The 16,205-nt window shown below is 45.2% G+C and overlaps 1 protein-coding gene across 5 annotated transcripts in view; it reads left to right on the top strand.

The window, feature by feature from the left end:
• The window catches only part of TARBP1 (tRNA guanosine 2 -O-methyltransferase TARBP1), an 89,765-nt gene extending 74,632 nt beyond the window's left edge, over nt 1-15,133 (top strand). For 3 of the 5 annotated variants that reach the window (XM_087863127.1, XM_045783678.2, XM_087863126.1), the window contains exons 24-30: nt 121-317; nt 3,985-4,066; nt 5,978-6,149; nt 9,006-9,197; nt 9,380-9,504; nt 9,904-10,040; nt 10,348-15,133. In XM_087863127.1, coding sequence (XP_087719253.1) covers nt 121-317; nt 3,985-4,066; nt 5,978-6,149; nt 9,006-9,197; nt 9,380-9,504; nt 9,904-10,040; nt 10,348-10,516 — 1,074 coding nt within the window. In that variant the 3' untranslated portion in view covers nt 10,517-15,133. Of the gene's footprint in view, nt 1-120; nt 318-3,984; nt 4,067-4,292; nt 6,150-9,005; nt 9,198-9,379; nt 9,505-9,903; nt 10,041-10,347 lie in introns of those variants that run through there. The other 2 variants (XR_015724862.1, XM_087863128.1) reach the window with 2 other exon arrangements.
• Nucleotides 15,134-16,205: the final 1,072 nt, after the last annotated feature.

Below are 16,205 nucleotides of genomic sequence, written 5' to 3'. Positions count from 1 at the left end.
GAGGAGCCCCGCTCACGCAGAGCCAGTGAGAGCAGCTGGACTGTGTGGCGTTTTTATCTTCCGTCCACTTGGTGGAACGGTCCATGTGTACATGTGAAGAATTTCCCCCTTTCCTTCCAGAAACCAGTTCTGAAGCAAGCCCTTATTATTGCGCTGCAACAGTGCTTCCATCCCAACTTCAGTGTCCGACTGTATGCCTTAGTCGCCCTTAAGAAGATCTGGAGCATGTGTAAGGCACTGCACGTTGAAGAATGTGATGCTTTGACTTCTGTTATTGAATCCAGTCTCAACCAGGTGGAAAACATGCCTGGAACAGGGTAAGCAGAGCTCGTACCCTTCACTTCCTTCCAGCAGAGCGCACAGAGGGGATGACCAGGGGCCTCGGCCTCATCCGTGTCTCATCATTCCGTCGTGCTCGGATGAGGCAGAGCTCGGAGAGCAGAGTGTGAGCAGTGTGCTGTTTGCTGTGTGGTTCCATATGGTTCTAACTGTGGTCAGCTCCGTCTCGACCTTTCTCTGCTTTCTTATCCTTGGTCCTTTGTTTTATAAATAATCTTTTACACACCTCTAGATATCTGTCTTCCAAATAGCTGACTGTTACTGGGCTCTCTTGTCAAGGAAGTGCTGAGAAGCAGAATGATCTGGCCTCAGGCTCTCAACCCCTCGGTTGTACTCATTAAAGATGGAAGCTTTTTTCTTTTCCTTTTCTAAGAGATTGCCTTTATTTCCCAGGCCAAATCCTGCACAGATGCTCACCATCAGGCAGACTAGGTGCTGAGCTGTGGACGGAGCAGGGGAGGGCTGCACGGCTCCGCGTTCTCCACACGCCCTGCTCCCACCGCACAGCGACGGGCGGGAGTCTCCGTGTCTGAACTGATTTCCCCGGCTCTCAGGGAGTTGTTGTTTTAGTTTTTTATTATCATCATTGATGATCACTATCCAGAATGCCCAGATTTTTATGACCTTCAGAGACCCAGGCACTATTAATCACTATAAAAGGTCTTTCAGAAGCTCAAAGGCACTCACAAGTGTTTATAAACAAACAGATAATGGTTGGAAGCAGCGTATTAAGCATACGAAATAGTGTTTGGAAAACAAGTAACATACAGGGTCGACATACAGCTTGACCATCAAGTTAACAGTGGTGTAAATGAGACTGTGAGTCATTACGAAGCTTCGAAGCTTCGTGTGGGGCCAGGATGGAGGACTTCCATGGCCTCAAACTACCTTCTGGCCCTTCTGCCTGCTTTTACTTTTGACACTTTGGTTGAAAAGAGGCATTTAGGTGATTGAGTGCGGTTCAGGAGGAAAAGCCTCAATTCAGCAAATATAAATACTAAAATATAATTACAGGAGCTACAACAGAGAAAACCGGAGAAGAGAGGTGGGGACATGGGACAGGTTACAGGTGAGGGACAAAAGTGCAAAGGAAGGGGCTGGACGCCTCTGATCTGTTGTACACGGCTGGGTGGGTAGAAGGCCACCTCAAGTTCTGGTCCCGACTAAGACTAGTCGTTAAAATTAGTCGTTCACATAGCAGTGCCTAGAAGTCCCCCCTTTCCGGGTATGTTCCAGCAGCTAGAATTCCTGATCTTTCCGGGCAATCCTGAATGTCCCGTTCCTCCTCGGTGGGTGGGTGTGTGCACACTGCAGTCCCTCAGTGGAGCGAGTGTGAGGGAACTGAATATATTTTACATGCTAATAGGCATTTGTCAGTGTAGAGTTTGCTCTGTGAAGAAATCATGATTTAGTGTGTGGTGTTACAGTGTTTTAGTTGGTGGTAAGTCCTATTCAAAGTTCCTCGGTAGCCGTGTTTTGATTTCTAAAAAAACAGTTGGTTCAGCTCGTTTTTTATTAAGCAGTAAAACACCCTTTTACAAAATAACTTTTTCTTCTTAAGCTCGTAGTCCCGGGTAGGAGACATAACCAGTAAAAATAAAGGACCCTGGCATTAGACCATCCCTGCTGTTCGAATACTCGGCACAATCGTTTTGTGCAGGCCGAGCTCTGGGGCTCAGCGGCAGGCCAGGTAGCTGCCCCGCCTCGTGTGGCTCCCAGTCAGGCGGACGGGACAGCAAGTAAACGGTCACACGAATGAAGTAACAAATCGTGGTACGTACCCCAGTGGAAGAGTCGATGGTGATGTGGAAGTGCACACTCTTTTCTAAGTAACATCATCTGTGAGTTTCCCTGTAAAGAATGGGTAGGAAGCAGACGAGGAGCGGGGGACGGTGACTTCTGGGCGGTGCCGAGGCGGGGGTGTGCAGCCGTGCTCAGAGCTCAGGAACCGGGCTGGTGCGGCCGAGAGCGCGGGCGCGGGCAGGCCGGAGTCCAGGCGGGTCGGCTCCTCGTGAGCCAGTTGTTTAAACTGAGGAACGACCTTGCCTGGTTTGCTTTTACCATTTTTTCAAGGAGGAAGAACAGATCAGAGGCAGATAGTAGAAAATGGGGAGGAAATCGTGTGTTAGAGGAGGGGGGTGCAGAGAAACGGGCAGGTTTGAGGACGTGAAACGAGAGCCTAAAAGCGCCCACTGGATTTAGCGAGAGCCGTGTCAGCAGCTTCCGCTGGTGGGACCGACACCAAATTAGCGAGGGTGAGGAGTGCTTGGGACAGTATGTTATCTGTTCAGGGCAGGGATAGGCTCATTGCTGTCCATTTCCTTACTTGAATATTTGAAATATTTCACATCTTTAAAAAAAAAAAAAAAGGACGATGAAGAGAATTGTAGAGCCAAGCTGTAGAGAATTCTCTCCAAAAACCCCTCTGTGAAATGCAGCAGCAGGAACAGTTGTGGGTGTGCTGTCGGAGGAGGCTTTTCTTTTCTTTTGGTCCCATTAGTTGTGTTAAATAAGGGTTCACGGTTAGGAAGCTGAACGGTGCGCAGAGTCAGATCAGGGCCAGACCATCTCCTTCTCCGTCCCTAGCCCTCTTCCCACCAGAGGGCTTTCTCTTGTGAGTGGCTTTTCCTCCGACCGCTGCCCGCTGTTCCCTTGCTCTCTGTCCCCCGCGCCGACGAAGGCGCTTCCTTTGTCCAGTCACACATGCAGCCCTTTGAAGCAGCTCAGTAACGAGAGGGGACAGTCCAGGGAGTGGGATCTGGAGCACACGCAGGTTGTCATCCTTGAACAGAGACCCCTGCGGCCAGGGGACGGCAGGGCAGGTGGGAGGAGGTGCAGGACACGAGCGCTCTTTTCTCTCCCCAGTGCTTCGGAGGCTCGGCGTCAGAGGCCCGCAGCGGGGCGGGGGGCACCGAGGGGTAAGGAAGGGACAGCGGCCATCACAGGAGAACCGTCTTGCAGGAGAATGCCTTGAAAGTGCTACTTTGCTTTTGGGCTGTTGATCATGAGTTTAAACTGAAACCTGCCTGTCATGTTCTGTAATTTTATCCCTACCGCCTTTGCCTGTTAAAACTTGGCAGGTGTGGTAGGACCTTACAGCCCGCTCGGCTTGCATGTGTTTGGTGTAGAACCGCTGCTACAGTGGTCTATGCGTGGTCGATCTTCGGAGAAGGAAAAGCGTGTACTGCCGGATGGAGGCGTGAAGGCTCCGACCCAGGTTTCTTACGGAGTTCCCTCGTAGATTTCTTTTTCCCCAAGCATGTAAGCCACACGTCTCGCAGGCTGTGCCTGTGGTTTCCCCATCCGTGCCAGTGTGGCCACGGCCGTGTCCCATTCCCTCTGACGGAGCGCGGGCCTCTGCCCCATCTGCTGGACGGCTCGCTTCTGTGCTTCTGTTGAGTCGCCATTTGTTAAGACTGTGAAACAGTTATTTGTCTTTGATTTGCATTTCAAAATGTCAAATTCAGAGTCGGTTTTTAAGTGTGTTGATCGGGTGAGGGGTATATAAATCTTCGGAAAAAATTCACAAAGTTTTCCCTTCATTCTAAATTCTGCAGTACCGCTTTCTGATTATCCAATTGATTCCATCCCCTTACCAGAGTCGTCTCACTTGTCCGTACCTCAGACTGTATTTTTCACCCTTAGGAATGCCAAGAAGAATTGGAAACGCATCCAGGAGCATTTCTTTTTTGCAACATTTCACCCAGTTCAGGATTACTGTCTGGAGGTGAGCGGGGAGTGTCATTTGTAAATTCTTTACTGTGTCTTCAATCCTGGCACCACCTTTCGGCCACAGTTCTCGGAGGGTTAGAATTAGGTGAATTTTTTCCCCTTACAACATCACCTTCATGTTGTGAAGTTCTCCGTTTAATTTTGTTACTTCCTGCAGACGACTTGCATTTCACTTGTCAGCAGTGGAAACGGGCTGGTCATTGTCACTTTCTGTTCCCCAGGCAGTGTCGGGCTTGTAAACCCTGGAAGGGGGAATATTTAGCTCTGAACAAATCTGTTCTGACATTAAAAGGAAATGAGTGAGAGCATTTGTGCAGGTGAGATTTTGTTGTAATGAAGGCCATTGTTAATGAAAGAGCAAAAAGATCTGTCCTTTTGTTACCTGCCACGTTTCAAGTCTGGGTGACGAGATCGTGCAGCGCGCGACACACCACCTCCTCATGGCCGAGTGCATGCATATAACTTTAAGAACCTAAACATGTTTATTACAATTAGCATGTGAATTAATATATAAATTATTAAGATTTGTATGAATTGTATCACTTTCCCCCTTTTTCAGCTATAATGTAATAAATTTAAAACATGTGGCCTGGGACCTTTCCACAGCAACTTTAGCTGTTGTGCATATGCGATGTGGGGGTTGGTTACTCAGAAACAGGCCTTTTGAAAAAATATCAATCTGTATATTGTGAGATACTCACTACAGAATATTAATGCACTTTGTTGGGCACCTGTGCACCTGTGTGGCTTCACTGCAGAAACGCAGGATTTCTGTTACTTTAACATGCTCTGTTCTTTGTTCTTCAGCGCCCAGAATGCTTGGTTTGGCGCCTTTTTGAAGGACTCGTAATAGGTCTCCAGCGTTAAGTCAGCCCTTTCTGTTCCATTCTCCAGCAGGAGTAAATCCCTTCTTCCCTCTTTGCTTCATCTCTGTCCCCGACGCCTCACTGTCCCCCCTTCTATGTATTTTCTCCTCCGTTAATGATACGAGCCGTCGCTGCACGTGGAGGTAACATGACGGCTCAAGAGAACACTGCCTCGTTGGCGCATTTGACTGTGCTCGGTTCCTATTCAGTAAGCATTGCGTGGCAGCTGTCACGTGGTGCCAGCGTGTAGAAAGCCATCCTTCATTCCAGAAACCATTGTGAAGACGTGCACATCGTTACACGTTTCCCATTTCATTTTTAAATTGCCTGTTACTTGTGCTTCTGTTTTGTATGCACTTTTTCACCTTTGATGACTTACCTTCTGGTTCTGTTTCGTTTAGTAGGAAAGAAAAGGCCAGAGGACTGCTTATGTAATGACTGAGCAATTACCGTGCCCAGTGGTGGCACACTGCCGTCTGCACACACCTCGATGGGCTACTTTAACCTGATTTCATCCTCGTTTTACAAATGAGGAGGTTGAAGCCAAGAGAGGCTAAGTGATTTGTCTGATGTCACAGCTAATATACAGTCAAGACAAAGTTCAGATTCCAAATTTGTCTAACGGTAACAAGAGGAAAGATTTGGCATCAGGAGCTTGAACTCGATCACTTATGGAGGTGTTCGGTTCTCAACAAATAGCACCGACCTACATGTTGCCCATTAATATTGATTAATCCTAAAACACTTGTGGCTTTTATCAAGAGCACAGTGGTTTATTACATACAGTGAGAAATACCCAAGTGGAAGATCTGCCTGCCCTCCATCACTTCTGAAGTTAATCCCCTGATGGCTTAGAAAAGATGAGAAATATGTATAGACAGTCGCTACCAGATGTAAATGGACATATGTAATATGATCATCGTGATGGTGTGGGAGAATACATCAATAATAGTTAATAAGTTGCACTTGAAACATGTTGCCATGGATTTCTTTGTTATTTTTAAGAGGAAACTATTCAGATTCTACAATTCTCTTTTCAGACCATATTTTACATCCTTCCACGCCTTTCAGGCCTGGTTGAAGACGAATGGATTGCCATTGGTAAATTCACCAGGTTCACTGACATTCCTTCAGATGCAGGATTTCAGTGGTACCTTTCACCAACTCACCTCTGTGAACTAAAACCGGGTGACTGGGCTCAGCAGGATGTGGGTAAAGAAACGTTTTCTTTTTCTCCCCCTTGTTGACTTGGTTAGCCTTACTCGGTTCAGTTACTGAGAACAGTTGATCATACCACTTTTCACTGATGTGAAGTCGGCTCCTCCTCCACTTAGAGAAAAGACCGTGAAAAAAATGTGCTATAACTTTGGTATTTTTAATTGCTTGGCTTCGCTAGAGAAAGCCAAGGAGAGCCTGATCTGCTTTAGTATATAAAGCTAGTAACTTCTCTTTTCTTTGAAATATTGTTAATTAATAGTCACTGCTCTTCCATTATGTATTTCTGCGAAAATACAGATTTTAAAAAGGATCAGATTATAAAATCTCTTTTCTTAGCCCATTTAGGAATAAAGCAGAGCTCTTGATTCTCGTCCTTTGTGGGTCTGGCTGGACCTCACTCCTCTGTTCAGCCTTCTTTCTACTGTTTCCCCACCTTCTGTGCCACTTACTGCTTCCCTTCGGCTTCCTGAAGGACCCACATTTCCTTCGACTGCTCACCTCCCGCCCCCTCCCCTGCACAACCCAGTAACCCCTGGAAAAACCAAGGACCAAGTCTCCCACCCATCCTTGAACCCACAGCTAGGGTTCAAGGTTGTATAGCAGTGGTCTTCCATTGGCCTCACCGCTGCCGCTCCCTTGGTTCTCGTGCTGGCTCTCCCTGACCCAGAACCACCGAAGATTCTTGCAGAAAATCAGAAATGGTCTTTGTTTCCTTCTTCATAAAGCCTAAGTGGGCGCTCCTCTCTTCTCATACGTGCCCTTTAGGAGACATTAATTTGCTAGCTTCTTGCTATCCTGATTTTCCTCTTCCATCTGACTCTTCTCACTCCCCTTAAGGAGTTCTCCTCTTTGTCCTGTATATTTGTAGTTCTCTAAAATTTTAATGTTTTCAAGAAACCCTTGGACAACTTGTGTAAGTTGGGTCCCACCCTTAGATTTTAATTCAGTGTGTCTGGAGGAGAGTTCTAGGAATGCATTTTTTTTTAATCACTCTAGATGGTTCACTAATACATTTTAAGACATAATCACCTTAAGTTTATTTATTCCTTCAAGATTTATCGATTGCCTCCTGTGTGCTAGACATAAGGCCAAGTCCCTGCCCTCAGACAGCTTACATTCATTCCCATAGAAAAGGTACCACGAAAACAAAGCAGGGTAGAGATAGTGACAGAGGATCAAAGAGACCTTTCTCAGGAGCTGACATTGAGTAGAGACCCACGTGAAGTGAAAGTAATCAAGCTTAGATCTGGAGGAAGAGCTTTCCCAAAACAGAGGACCTCAAACAGGGAAATCTGGGGGCAGAAGATGTTGGACAGCCCCGCTGGGCGGGCTGAGCAGAGATGGAGGAGAGGACAGCATACGTGGGCAGCCGGTTTTTGTTGGGCCACAGAGCAGAGCAGGGAAACCAGGTGTCACTTGCGTGGGAAAGAAGCTAAAGGAGGTCTCGGTTTGTTTTGTTTGGTGTGTGGTAATGGCCTGGTTTCCTCCTCCTGCATGCTGTCCCTGAACATTTTTAATTTCCCCAACGTGAAACCACCAGCTATGTAATGAAACTTCCCATCTTTGTCTCTGCCTGGCCTCCTTCCTGAGCCTGCTGGACATTTGCACCCAGATACACCATAACTCTTTAAACTCAACATACTTAAATTGGATTTCCCTTGCTGCCCACACTTGCCTCCTCCCTAAGCCCCTTCTGTCAGTGGTGCCACTCGATCATCACGAAGTCATTCTTTTCTCCCGTGCTGCATTCATCTGTTACCAAATCGGGGTGATTCTGCCTCCTGGATCTGGCTGCTTCTGCTCTTGCCTTGCCTTAATTTAGACCGTCTTTGTCTTTGCCAGGACTGGTGCAAAGGCCCCAACTTATCCTCACCTCACTTTTAAGAGGGATTTTTCCTAAAACACAAAACCAGTACTGTTATCCCCCTTCTTAAGACCTTTAATGGCTCCTATCTGTAGAGTAAGTTCTTTATCATTCTGTACAAGTCTTTCATGATCTTTTTATGGTCTGAGCCATCCTGTTCCATCCACAGCATGCTGTGAGCTGTACCAGAGTTCTGCCGCTGCCCGGGTCATTGTCCTCCTGCGCCCCGTGCTTGTGCACACGCTGTCCCTACAGTCTGCACTGCCCTTCCACACTCACTGTTTGCAGACTCCTCCCAGAGCCCTCCTGGGTCTGTCTTTCTGTCCATCCCTCCCTCCCCGAGACATTACATACCCTCACTATAGTACCATGTTCTGGTATATGCATGTCTCCTCCATCCTGGTAGGCTAAGTGCCCCTTGGGCTCAGTCAACAGTCTGGAGTAGAGCCATTGAGGAAAAGCCTGGAAGGCTCAGAAGACTGCATTAGACAGGTTAATAACATTCTGTGTACTTGCTGCACTGGTTAAGAGATAACTGCTTCAGAGAATATCGTTCATTTTAGGAAAGTTTCCCAAGTACATGTAAAGTAATTTAGGATAAAGACTGTGCATATTTGTTTTCAAGAATACACTGTTGTTTGTAAGATACACCATTATTTTATGGACCTCTAAGAAAAAATGCTAAAATCATACCAAACTAGAATACCCTATGGATTCTAAGATGCTTCACAGTTTGGAATATGCTAAAATGTAGACAAGTTCATCTTCTATTTCATGAAATGTTGGAGTATATTGGTTGTTAGAGTTGAATTTGAAAATTTTAAATTGCTGTTGAAAATGGCAGTTGTGTCTGAATCCAAGTAAAGTTCTTTAGTTAATCTCATTCTAAATTATTTTAAACTCGTGTGTGTGTGTGTGTGTGTGTGTGTGTGTGTGTGTAAATAAGTAGATTTTTATATATGGTATTATTTCCTTTTCCCTCCCAGGTTCTCACTCGGGCGAAGCAGACAGCCAGTCAGAGTGGACGGATGTTCAGAAGAAGATTATCCCCTGGAAAAATAATGCCCCAGATTTAGATCTGGAGCTAGTATTTCAGGATCGTGTTGCCAAACTTGGGAAGTCCATTAGCAGACTGATTGTAGTGGCCTCGCTCATTGATAAGCCAACCAACGTAGGAGGTAAAATTACAGGTTCCCAGGGGGCTGGCTTAAAATCTTCTGATCCTGAAAATTTGTGTTCAGTCCAATGCCACTGTGCCCGTTTTCCTCATTTAACCCTCCTGGGGAGCTATGGGGGGATGTGTGGCCGTCGGGAGCCCGGCGGAGGGCTGCCAACAGTAACCGCGGCCCGTCGTGTGCAGGGCTGTGCCGGACCTGCGAGGTGTTTGGGGCCTCGGCGCTGGTGGTGGGCAGCCTGCAGTGCGTCACAGACAAGCAGTTCCAAGGCCTCAGCGTCTCAGCAGAGCAGTGGCTGCCTTTAGTGGAGGTGGGTGGAAAGTCATTTATTAGTAAAACGCTCATTTGCCGAAATCATCTGTGGTCCTCTTTCTTCAAGTATCAGTCCTTTGGTAATACTTGATATCGTCCAGCCTTTAGTAGCTTAAAATAATACTCAAAGTAAAATACACTCCCCTCGGTTCCCCCGTTCCTTTTATGATCTCTCACTTTGTTGTATTTTTGGAATTCTTTGTAAAATATGTCCTGTTGCAACTCAGGAGTACTTTTTATAAATATATTTGATGTTGGGAGAGGTTTTTTTAATAGAGTATAATTCCTTTTCCTTTTAAAAAGACTTAGTCTCCTGAAAATTTTTTTGAAACCTAATTTTACTCCAAGGCTGTAAATGAATAATTTATTATTCTGCTCTTTTTAAACTTATTTTAAGGTAAAACCACCTCAGCTCATCGATTTTCTGCAACAGAAAAAAGCAGAAGGTTACACCGTCATTGGTGTGGAACAGACTGCCAAGAGTGTGGACCTGACCCAGTACAGCTTTCCAGAGAGATCTCTGCTCTTGTTGGGGTAAGATTCACTTGAATCTGTCTAGAAAATGCTTTCAGAAATTTTACGGTTCACTGAGACTTCTGACGTTACACCCACATCAGGAGTTTTGACTTGTAACGTTTATGGAAAGACCCCTAGTTTTTGGTTTATTTCACATCTTTGGGATGATCAGGTGAACCTAGATCGGCCCTGTTTATTTGCCTGCTGCCACGGACTTCACTTTGTTTTGTTAATCTCACTCTTCAGTGACATTCAGGATATCTGAGGGGAAAAATGTGTCTATTACAAGAAAACTAACCTTTCTTCTTCCATTTTTCTTCATCAGAAATGAACATGAGGGAATTCCAGCAAATCTGATCCAACAATTGGATGTTTGTGTGGAAATTCCTCAGCAGGGCATTATCCGCTCCCTTAACGTCCACGTGAGTGGGGCTCTGCTCATTTGGGAATATACCAGACAGCAGCTGCTCAGGCATGGGGACACCGAGTCATGAACTTTGTGCCTTATCTGAGATCAGTTATCGGTGCTCTTGAAACATTGTTTAAAACTATGTGTACTAATGAAATTGATTCTGAAATTTACCAGGATAATTAGTATTTTTCTTGCCAACTTAATGCCAAAACTCTCTCATGTGCCTTAAACGTATTATTATATGTTGTCCCCTTGAATAAATATTTTTAGCTAAATTGCATTGCTTCTTTAATAAAATATTTTAAGCAATTGTGGAAATGAAACAATGTATTTTAAGAAGAGAATTTCTTTCCTGGAAACCAGTATTGTCAGAAATGTGGACTGTGATGGGAGTAAGGTGAATTACAGCAGCTGCTGCCTGAACACCACAGCCTTACATCTCCAGGAGGCATGGAAGGGGGGAAGCAAAGTCCCTGCACGGAGAGGAGTCATTAGCGTGTTGCTGCTTTTTATCTACTTATTCCCAGGGAATAAGCCAGCTTCCCTGTAGAATTCATGATGCCAGATAATAGGTTTTAATTCCCTTTTAAAGCCATGGTATAGGCCATTATCATTCATATGAACTTTTTGGAAAACTTTCATACACTACCGTTGCTCAGAGAGTTCAGATAATAGAAATAGTCTATTCTGACAAATGTCAGTATCCACCCAAAGATGGTGAATTATTCTTTTTTTTTTTTTTAAGATTTTATTTATTTATTCGACAGAGAGAGAGACAGCCAGCGAGAGAGGGAACACAAGCAGGGGGAGTGGGAGAGGAAGAAGCAGGCTCATAGCAGAGGAGCCTGATGTGGGGCTCGATCCCATAATGCCGGGATCATGCCGAGCCAAAGGCAGACGCTTAACGACTGCGCCACCCAGGTGCCCCGACGGTGAATTATTCTTGCACATCATCACCTAGAGTGAGAATGGAGCCCAGGAAGTCTGGTTTACCATTTCTGTTCTTCTGAGGGTGTTTTTGTTTGATACTGAGATTACTTCAGTATTGAATGTTGACCATTTATCCCCATCCCTCAATGAACTTCAACCATGTCTGGGTCCTTTTTTTTAATATTTAAATTTCAAAATCTGTTACCAGTATAATTTTTTTCTTCTGTAGCTTTATTAAAGTAATTTTGTTTTGCAGAAGAGTTGCAAAGATAGTGCACAGTTTGCCTATGCCCTTCACCCACATGCCTCTCATAGGATCTTACAGAACCGTGGACACGTCTCAAAACTAGGAAATTAACATTGGTAATGGTGCCGTTCACTGAACTGCAGACTACCAATCTGCCCTCTACTGAGACTTCTCGTTCTGTTCCAGGACGCTGCATCACATTAGGTGGTCAGGTCTCCTTAGTCTCTTGCGATCTCCGACACAGTCTCCATCTTTCCTCTGACACCTTCGAGGTACTGGGTAGGTATTTTGTAAACATCTCGTTATTTGGGTTTGTCTGATGCTTTCTCATGGTCAGACCACGGTCTGATTTCCGGAAGGACCCCCCAGTGCTGATGTGCCTTTGTCATCGCATCTCAGCGTGACCTATTCCCTTGGTCGTCTGTCGAAGGCAGCGTTCACCACTTCTCAGTGAAGTTGCTATTTCTCACTTTCTGTGCTCTGTTAGAAGCCGGGTCACTAAGCCTACCTACACTCAAGGCTAGAAAATAAGCTTCACCTCTTGGAGGGAGAAGTATCAGAGCCTGCGGGCAGCTGTGAAAACTACGATGGTAATCAGTAAGTATTGTGGGGGAGATAGTTGGAGGCTATGCTGGTAACTGTGTTGAGCATGTTGCCCACTCAATCTGGTACTCGTCAGTGGCTGTTGCCTGTGGTGTTCTCAGGGTGATGGTCTGTGTTTCCTTCATTCCTGCTCCATTTGTGACTTGGGATTCTTCTGTAAGGACCACCAGTCCCTGATTCAGTCATTTGTTGAGATCAGTGTGGATGGATGGCTTATATCCTTTTGACCTGCTCCCATCCTTCCACTTCTTTTTTCTTTTAGAACTTCCTTTCTCTCTGGCAGTTCACAGTGCTCCGGGAGCTTTCATTTTCCCCACCCCAGTTCTAGAATCGGACAGTTCTGCAAGGAGCACAGGTGCCAGACGTGCTTGCTGCTGCAGGCCCTCTCGGTGGCCAGAGCTGGCTAGTGTCTACACCCCGTGCATGCACAAATACAGTGTCTAGATGTGAAGGTGAACAGGAGCTCTTAGAGGCCTCGGGCGCCAGTCAGCTCCACAAGGTTAATTCTGACACTTCTTATTTTTAACTGCTTTTTCTGACTTAAACATGCTTCTCATTAGTGTACTTTGAGAGCTGCCAAACCAGAACTCTGTGAAATTTAGCAATTTTTGTAAGTTCCTTCTGTCTTAAGCCTGACCGGATCCTGTCAGAACACCATTTTTCAAAGTTACTTAGGTCAGCTCCTTTCTTACCCACGCCTTCCAGTGAGTTCATGTCCTATATTTATAATAGTTAGATTCATTTATCACAGTCTACATTCTAAACAGGAATCCCTCTAAAATCCTGGCTGACCTTATTTTAATGTGTATACAAAGTCACTCTTGAGTGTACCGTTCTTTGGGTTTTGATGCATGTATACTCACAAATCCACCACCAGAGTGCCACAGAAGACGCTCTCAATGCCTAAAAATTCCTTGGTGTGACCCCTTCAGAGTTGACCCCTTTCCCCATTCCCAACCACTGGTCTGTTTTCTGTACTCATTTTGCCTTTTCCAGAATCCTGTAAATGGATGCATGTAATACGTCGCCTTTTGGGTCTGGCTTCTTACACGTAGAAAAATGCACAGAAGGTTCATCCATGTTGCTGCGTGACTCACAAGTTCATTCCCTTCTTTTTGCTGAGTAGTAGTCCATTGTATAGAGGGACCAGTTCTTTCCTCTGTTGTAGGAACCTGGGTTGTTTCCAGTCTCTGGCAATTATTAAGTGAAGCTGCTGTAAACACAGGTTTTGTTTTCAGTTCATTTGGTGGAATACCTAGGACTGCGACTGCTGGGTCATAAAGTAAGCATAAGTTTAACTGTAAGAAATTCCAAACTGTTTCCCAAAGGGGTTTTACTGTTTTGCATTCTCACCAGCAGCCAATGTGTGTTCCTGTTGCCCTGCACACCCATCAGCACCTGATGCTGTCAAGCTTTTTAAATTAAGCTATCCTTTTTTTTTTTTTAAGATTTTATTTATTTGAGAGAGAGACCGCACGAGCACAAGCAGGCAGAGGGGCAGACGGAGAGAGAGAGACAGACTCACTGTTGAGCAGGGAGCCTGATGCGGGACTCAATCCCAAGACCCTGGGATCATGACCTGAGCCAAAGGCAGCCGCTTGACCAACTGAACCACCCAGGCGCCCTGAATTAAGCTATTCTAATGGGTTTTAATTTGCATCACTCTACTACTATGGAGCATCTTTTCCTAATGTATTAGTTATTCAACACTATGAATAGCTTTGTGACAGTATCTATTCACACAATTTGTCCTTTTTAAGAAGATTTATTTGAGCAAGGAGTTTGCTTCTCCCTCGCCCCCTGCTTGTGCTCTCATATAAATAAAATCTTTTTAAAAAAAATGAGTTCTCTAATCCTTGACTACAGTATAGCTAATTAGATCTCCTCTGACTTTTAAGTATTTTATGCTTTGTAGTTCTCAGATATAGGTCCTATACATAGATTTATACCAAATATTCCTTTTATTTTTTTTAGTGCTGCTATAAATTTAATACATTTTTTATTTTAAATTCCAATTATTCCTTGCTGGTATACAGGAATAGGATTTTCTTTTGTATACTGACCTTGTTTCTTGCCATCTAAGATTCAGTTCTAGGAGCTTGTCAGTTCTTTGGGATTTTCTACAGAGAGATTATCTTTGCCACAAGTTTGTGGCAACTCTGTGTTGAGCAAGTCTTTTGGCACCGTATATTCAACAGCACCGTTTCACTTTGTGTCTCTGTCATTTCAGTAATTATAATATTTCAAACTTTTTCAATAGAAATATAATGTTAGCCACATAAGTCATTTTCAGTTTTCTAGTACCTATGTTTAAAAAAAGTAACGGGCGCCTGGGTGGCTCAGTTGGTTAAGCATCTGCTTTCCACTTAAGTCATGATCTCAGGGTCCTGGGATGGAGCCCCGCTGTTGGGCTCCCTACTCAGGGGGGAGTCTGCTTCTCCCTCTCCTTCCCCCTACTGTGCTTTCTAATAAATAAATAAAATCTTAAAAAAAAAAATGCCAGTCTTCTGAACACATGAATAAGAAAGTGAAACAGCCTTATCACTGGTACAGAGAAAATGTTAGTGCTCTGGATAGATCAAACCAGCTACAGCATTCCCTGAAGCCAAAGCCTAATCCAGGGCAAGGCCCTCATTCTTCAATTTTAGTGAAGACGCTACAGAGGAGAAGTCCGAAGCTAGCAGAGGTTGGTTCATGAGGCTTAAGGAAGGAAGCCATCTCCTTAAAATTCAAGTGGCAGGTAAAGCAGCAAGTTACCCAGATATAAGCTAATCAGTGAGGGTGGCTACGCTCAACAGACGTTCAGTGTCGCGAAAACAGCCTTGTTCGGAAGAAGATGCCATCTAAGACTTCCACAGCTAGAGAGCAGAAGTCCATGTCTGGCTTCAAAGGACAGGCTGCCTGTCTTGTGAGGGGCTACTGCAGCCGGTGACTTTAAACAGAAGCCTGTGCTGTGTAAATGGAACAACAAAGCCTGGATGACAGCACATCTGCTTACAACATGGTTTACTGAATATTTCTGAATATTTTAAACCCACTGTTGAGACCTACTGCTCAAAAAAAAAAAAAAATCCTTTTAAAATATTCCTGCCTGTTGGCGATGCCCCTGCTTAGCCACCAGCTCTGGAGACGGGCATCCAGGTTGTGGTTTTCATTCCTGCCAACCCAGCATCCATTCTGCAGCCCACGGATCAAGGAGTCATTTGGACTTTCAAGCCTTATTCTTTAAGAAATACATTTTGTAAAACTAGAGCTGCCAGAGTTAGTGGCTCTTCCAGTGCATCTGGGCAGAGTAAGCCTGGAAAGGGTTCTCCATTCTAGATGCCACGAAGAACATGCGACTCACGGGAAGAGGTGAACACAACAGGAGTTTGGAATAAGTGGGTTCCAACCCCCATGGATGACTTTGAGGAGTTCCGGACTTCAGTAGGGGAAGTCCCTGTGGCTGTGGTGGAAACAACAAGAGAACTGGAATTAGAAGTGGAGCCTGAAGATGGGAGTGAGTTCGTACCCTCTCATGATCAGACTCAAAGGGCCGAGTTATTCCTTATGGATGAGCAGAGAGTGGTTTCTTGAGATGGAATCTACTGGTGAGGATGCTGTGAAGATGGCTGAAATGGCAGCAAAGGCTTTAGACTACGACATAAGCTCAGTTGCTAAAGCAGCAGCAGGGTCTAAGAACACTGACTCCAACTTCGAAACAAGTTCCGTGGATAAAATGCTGTCAAGGAGCATAAGGTGTTAGGAGAAATCACGTGTGAGAGGAAGAGTCAATCTGTGGCAAACTTCATTAAAGAAGAGACCGCAGCCGCCCAGCCTGAGCCGCCATCCACACCAAGACAGGACCCTCCACCAGCAAAAGAAGTCCCGCTTGCTGAAAGCTCAGATGATGGTCAGCACTTTTGCTTAGAATGCTGCTGCACACTTAAGACCTCAGCAGCGTACACGTAACTTTTACATACCCTGAGAAATACCAGACTCATCGGACTTG

Source organism: Ursus americanus, chromosome 6 (assembly GCF_024610735.1).
Source record: "Ursus americanus isolate L20-20 chromosome 6, mUrsAme1.1.p, whole genome shotgun sequence".
Taxonomy (NCBI): domain Eukaryota; kingdom Metazoa; phylum Chordata; class Mammalia; order Carnivora; family Ursidae; genus Ursus; species Ursus americanus.
Note: the sequence above shows the minus strand (reverse complement) of the source record. Positions and strands in the feature narration are given on the sequence as shown.